The sequence below is a fragment of the Telopea speciosissima genome, chromosome 7, assembly GCF_018873765.1.
Source record: "Telopea speciosissima isolate NSW1024214 ecotype Mountain lineage chromosome 7, Tspe_v1, whole genome shotgun sequence".
NCBI lineage: Eukaryota > Viridiplantae > Streptophyta > Magnoliopsida > Proteales > Proteaceae > Telopea > Telopea speciosissima.
In genome coordinates this window covers 29464271-29470702 of record NC_057922.1, presented here as the reverse complement: position 1 = coordinate 29470702, position 6432 = coordinate 29464271, and the positions used below count along the sequence as shown (strand labels likewise).

At 39.9% G+C, this 6432-nt stretch overlaps 1 protein-coding gene across 1 annotated transcript; it reads right to left on the bottom strand.

Moving 5' to 3' along the window:
* Nucleotides 1–476: 476 nt before the first annotated feature.
* LOC122667920 (RNA-binding protein BRN1-like) lies at nucleotides 477–1504 on the bottom strand. Its single transcript, XM_043864402.1, has 3 exons — nucleotides 1093–1504; nucleotides 851–994; nucleotides 477–756 (listed from the first exon to the last, which is right to left on the bottom strand). The coding sequence occupies exons 1-3, from the start codon at nucleotides 1412–1414 to the stop codon at nucleotides 629–631; spliced, it is 594 nt and encodes a 197-aa protein (XP_043720337.1). The 5' UTR covers nucleotides 1415–1504; the 3' UTR covers nucleotides 477–628.
* Nucleotides 1505–6432: the final 4928 nt, after the last annotated feature.

Genomic DNA, 6432 nt, shown 5'->3' with positions numbered 1-6432 from the left:
AACTTTGGACTTTGAAACACCCATTAAAGGACATTGCTTGAACAGGAAGGACGTCTGTGTGTGGCTACTCAACATCTCCAACAACTTCACTCAGACGATTTGGGAAACAAAGGCTCACACAATGGAAGAAGATGGAAACACAACAATAAGAGTGCACCATGATCTCACGTAAAACACAGGAGAAAAACAGACTTCTGTACTGCAAAAAAAATAATAAGTTCCAAAAAAAATAGTTCTTGTGGTTTAAAACTATTATTGGCGAGTGAACTGTGCAAATAAAAATGGAACCTTCAAAAGACAGCAAAACATCCATGTCCACTGCCACCAGAATTCTTACATGAAGAATACTCTTGTGAGAAAAATCAATCAATAAAAAAAACGTCTAAATGAAATTCCATGGGACATAAATTACAATTTTTTTTAGTGGAGCACCACCACCAATGACAACTAGATTTACAGTTTTTAATTTTGCTATGCAACAACCAGTTCCCACCAGGATGGATTACTATATGTAACCATTAAAAATCTCCAATCCACCCTGCACTGGCTGATCAACGCCCAAAACTGAAGTTGCATGAGACCATATATGGAAGTAAATACTGCTTCCATCTGTTAAGTACCTTCCGTTTCAGTAAGGTTTGTTATGCTGCTTGTCCCTCTTAAGTTGTACCTTCAATTTCTTACCACCCAACTGGCATCCATTCATCCTATTAATGGCAGACTGAGCTGCTGCTGGTGAGTCATAACTGACAAAGCCTGCAAATAGAGGCTGATTTTAGAATAAAGAAACAACATGATGGATAAAGCACGGCTTCGAGTTTGGAAACAGAGACGAAAAGAATGTGTTTACCAAAACATTTGCTAACACCAGTTGCTTTGTCAACAAAGACCTTTGCACTTAAGACCCTACCAAATGATTGAAAGGCATTTGCAAGCTCTTGATCACAAAATTCTTGCGGGATGTGATAAATAAATAAATTAGAACCAGGAGGACCTAAATTCAATGACAGAAAAACAAGTAATATGGCAAGTAAGCATCATAGTGTCCCCATAAAAATAACCAGAAGAACGCTACATTAAATTTTCACCAACCTTCAATTTGAGCCCCAGAATTTGTACTGATGCTTGAAGTTGCTGAGTTACTATTTGAGTTTGAAGGTAGCATAGAATGAGAACTACTCAACAGCCTATGACTTATCCTTCCACCAGGAGAGGCCATAGGATACTGAAGGTGTGGAACTGCAGGATATGCAGAGCCTATATAACTAGCAGAGGGCATTGCAGCAAAACTTCTAGGAGCCATACCAGGACCCAGGTCAGGTGTGATTCCACGCAATGCATTTCCTTGGTTTATGGGTGGAACCATATTGAGGAAGCCAGGTTGATTTTGCATTGGTGGCATCGTGTACTGCATAAGACCATAAGTTCCAGGTGCCTACACACAGAAATAAAAACAAAATATCAACTTTGTCATACTACACAGACCAACATCAAAACCTGTACAACAAAATATAAGCACACAATAAAATATATATTAAAGAGAAACCTGCAGACACTAGAAAAGGGGAAAGGATTCTCCGAGGATGGAGCACTGATACAGGAATATCAAGAGAAGTATCACTTGCTCTCATCCAAACAGAATTGAGATCAATGATCTAGAACTAGAGAAAAATATGAAAAAAAACCATCCATCCATGAATTAGCTAGTCAATAAAGGAAAGAACATATAAGTTTAATACGATCAGGAAGAGCTGTCCTGATAACAGGTCGTTCTTTCATTCCATGTAAGTATGTAACCTCCTTGAAGTACCAACTAATGGAGGAAGGGTCAGCAAGCAGGTGTTCCTCATCCTTGCCAAAGGCACATCATGGGAGAAAGGACTCACTGTGTCACACCCCGGCCCGGTTAATAAGGGCATGGTGTGATTGGATGCCAACTGACACCCAACCAACCTCCAAGATCACAAGTACTGTCACACCCGCAAACCACCCCTTGGGAGGATTCGGCTAGTGACCCGAATACCCTAAGTATTCGAAGACCTCCAGGATACCGATGCAGTATATACACGTCACAAGCACAATACCAAATCAAGAAACAAAAGTTTTTCCTTGATCAGAGTGCGTGGAAAGTACAATTCACAAGTTTATATTTATATATTATTTACATTCAGATCCCATTTTCCCAAACAACCTGGATTTACATAGTTTCATCCATTGGCCTAGAAACAAGCTATACTAAAATATTTACAGTAGAGAAAACAAATGAAAAGGTTACGTCATAAGTCCCTGTTCTCCAAGTAATCTCCTCCGCCACCATCGTATCCACCTGCAAGATCATCTAAAAGAAAATATTCCACAGGGGTGAGCTCCACCGGGCCCAGTAAATAAAGGATAGACAACACACAAGCAATCACACATACAAAGCAAAAATCCTAACGCATGGATTCAATTTTAAACCTAATTTCCACCTAACAAATAATGCCCAAGTCTCTAGGTCGTACTACGCCAACAAATCGGGAAAACAAACTTGGGTCCGTCAACTCAACCCAAGCCGTAACCTCAATTGTTGCATGGAGCCCACACCGGTCGTAATCCCTAGATCCCCCCGTGGGTAGACTCCGATAATCATAGCCTGGACCCCATCCCGGCGTTCCACACACTCCTCAGTGACAGGGAGCTATGATCACCCAGCACCTGGACCCCTGCTGGTAAGGGTTGTAGTACTAAGGAATGACGTCCTTAGTTATATGCAGACTAAATGACATAGTACGAGGTGTACAGTGCTCCCGCATCCCATACTACGGCACACCATACCTCTCGTTTCCAAGCCGTCTACGGCATCTATTCTAACACACAAAGTTCACATTCCATCACATTCCACATCCCATCGTAATTCCATGATTTCATAATCATAAGATATAAATGAAATAATCAATAAAACAGGTTCTAACAAGAGTAAATTCATACATATGCATGATACCTGATAATCAATCTAAAATGATAAACATTCCAAAATAAAATCAAGGCCTATCCCCACTCACCTTGCTACAGTTGAATTTGAGCAATCGGATTAGTTCACGAGTAGATTGCCGATAGGTTCAATGATCCAAGAGTTAGGCCCTATTATTTATAAACCAAACATATATGTTAGGCGGCATCCTTAATGTTTCTGGAGTTCCAATATAGGTTAGGTTAATTTAAAACAAGTCTGGAGCTAAGAGAATGTCTGACAGCAACATTGGTCTGTGTCTCTGGTTGACCAGTGACTTCTACTAGAGACGAACAGCAAACGGAAAATTGACTCGAGTATTAGGTTTATAAAAATTATCAACTAAACATGCATGCTATATGATATCCTAATGATACTGATATCCCAAGATAAGTTAGGGTCGATTCGGTATAGATTTGGAGTTAGGAAAACACCATTCTATACTCTGGTCTATGTCTCTGGTTGACCAATAACTTCCACCAGAGACAACAGCAAGGGAAAATCGACTCGAGCATTACATTTCAAAAAATATTATCAACTAAACATGCATACTAGATGATGTTCTAATGATACTGAGATCCTAGGATAAGTTAGGGTCGATTCGGAATAGGTCAAGAGTTAAGAAACAACTCTCAGTAACTCTGGTCTATGTCTCTGGTTGACCAGTGACTTCCACCAGAGACAACCAGAAACGAAAAATAAGAAGAAAAGCAGTATTTTAATGGAGCTTTTGGGTTGGTCTTCTCCAATTCACATCAGGGAAACTCCCTACATATAAGATTGAGTTCTTGTGACTCAAAATAGGCTAGGGAGGTGGGTAATTTGGGGAATTGGGGTTAGGATAGTGGCTATGGTTCAGATATGCAGGAATTAAATCAGAGTTACTGTTTCTACATGAACAACACTAATTGAAGCTAACTTATGCAGCATGATTAGACTCAGCAGGGTGTTATTTGATGGTAGCACCATCATTCAATGATCTAAATGAAAATTTACTAGTAAAGCCTAGCATGAATATGGATAATTTCACTGAATCAAATAGCTGCCTAGCATAAATAGGAAATAACTTCACTGAATCAAATAGCTACCTAAGTAAACCCCTATCCCTGAGACTGGAACTTAGGTTTCCCAAATCAGAGATGAACCTGGCTCAGGAATCAGGGTAAGGAAGAAGTTAAAGAAGAAATCATGGGAGAGATGAGGTGTGAGGGTGAACTCCTTACCAAAATTGAGTTTGAGTTCCTGGTTTTCTTCTTCTTTCTCTTTTCTCTTCTTTTCTTCTCTGCTTCCAACGTATTCCACATAGAGATAAGAATAGTAAAATGAGTTTTAGGTTCAAATTTTATTTTTTTTTTTTAATTTTTATATAGAGAGTGGGTTGAGTCGGTCAGTTTAGTCTTTATCCCAATTAATTATAAAATAATTAATTGGCCGAATTTGTGTACGAGGGTTAGTTAAGTGGGCCCCACGTACCAACTTTGTTGGGGAAACATTTCAACAAGCTAAATGGGACGCGGCGGCAAGATCCCCGACTCGAGACACTGGGTCCCGCACTCCTGAGACGAAAATCTGCAGTAACAGTAGCTCTAGTTGATATAAGTGGTCAACTAGAGTGATCCACCAGAGTATTTTATATGCTGTCGAAGTGTCAGAACGCCTCGAGCTTTAGTGGTTTCGCGTGTTAACACATTTACAACGATGCTTTTATGTCACAAATACCTAAAACATGGTCAGGGTCGCTGTCCATGATTTATACATTAGATTGTAAATTTTGAAATTTGTACAGTGGAGGTGCGCGTCATTTTGCTAGTAGACGACAAGTTACCACCAAGATTCCCTTCTTCATCTTCTACTCGTTCGAACATCAAAGCAATACTCCAAAATATATACAAGGTTGCCACTTCGGATTCTGGACCTACCATCGGATTCGGGTTAGGGTTCGGGTCGAAAAAGCCAAGCTGTAACAAGTACAGTACTCCCATTCATAGTTTATCATAACACAATAATCGAAACGCAGCGAAAGAGAATAAATAATAATGATAACAGTAATACATAAGAAGATCGGAGTGATAAACTTGATATTTATATAGACTGAAATTTGTATTACAACTATACAGTTCTTACAAAAGTAACACAAGTCAAAAGTATAACCAGCTACTATAAGCTTTACTATACCAAAATAATATATAAACACAAAAGAACATAGCCTGCTCCGTCAGGCTAGATCATAGGAATGCGCTCGCATTGCATACGCAGGACACATCGTGCACTTCAAACTCCTACACTACACGCCCCTCATTGGTGTGGAAGCCCGAAGAAGCATCAGATCCAACTCCTGATTTCTCAGAACTAGCCATACCATCTGAAAAAGAAGGATATCCACAAGAGTGAGCTCCACTGAGCCTAGCAAGAGAAAACATGCAAGCAGATGCAAATAGTCCATGATGCATGTCTTAAAGCTAAGCATGCAACTAGCAACAGATCTAGATCTTATGAGGTTTAAGTGCTACTGTAGTAGGTATTATATTCTCAGTCCTGGAAACACAAACCATATATCGGTCTCCTGAGAATACCACTCTACTACGGTGAAAACCCGCCAGTTTTGGAATATACACATCAGACCCCAGTGGACCCTCAATGTTAACCCTACTGTTTGTTCCCATTCTGGTAGTACTCTTCAGACCTGGGACAATGAATGGCATTCCAGAATTACCCTTCAGACCTACCACGGGTTATCCAACACCTCATCCCTGTTGGCAATGGTCGTACCACTGGGTTTATGATAGCCTAACCATATGCATTTCTAACATGGATGACATATGAAGCAGTAGATAGTATAGTAAGCAGCTCTAGCATCATTTGTCGGACACATCAATATAGATCACAGTAAAAGTATGCAAATGCAATATGAAATGATAACCTATAATCATGCATTCATCTAATGCAAAAGAAAAGCTACAAAACTACATGATTAATACTTCTATAATGATGTATGTCAATGGCAGCCAACACAAACAAAAATTAAAGAAAGCAAACACTCTCAAAATAAGTCAAAATCCCTTACCTTGACTTGGATGTGAACGTAAACAAGTAGGTGATCCAACTCCAAATTGACCTCACTAAAATGAAACTTACAGTCCCCAAGCAGTAGGTAACATGTATTAGACACTAGGTAAGCCTAGGATAAAGCCTAAACCAACTAGGATCTAAGCTGAGACAACAGGGATGAACCGGATTCAGACCAGCCCTGAATCCGGTCGGCCGTAGAGGTCACAGGCCTGAGTCCGGTGGGTGTTGCAGAGCTTGGATTTGAGACCCCAATTCATGGATCTTGACATGCACAGTCTAAAATTACCAAAATTGGTTAAGGGGGGAAGGAGAGTACACTAAATGGGTCAATTCAACCCATTTGCATGTTGGGTTTGGGATCTTGACATCAAAAG

Coding starts and splice junctions, on each gene's coding strand:
- LOC122667920 (XM_043864402.1), bottom strand. CDS start 1,414: ATGCAGTACACGATGCCACCAATGCAAAATCAACCTGGCTTCCTCAAT. Junction 995..1,092: donor TTCTGGGGCTCAAATTGAAG/GTTGGTGAAAAT, acceptor CATTGAATTTAG/GTCCTCCTGGTTCTAATTTA. Junction 757..850: donor TGGTGTTAGCAAATGTTTTG/GTAAACACATTC, acceptor CTCTATTTGCAG/GCTTTGTCAGTTATGACTCA.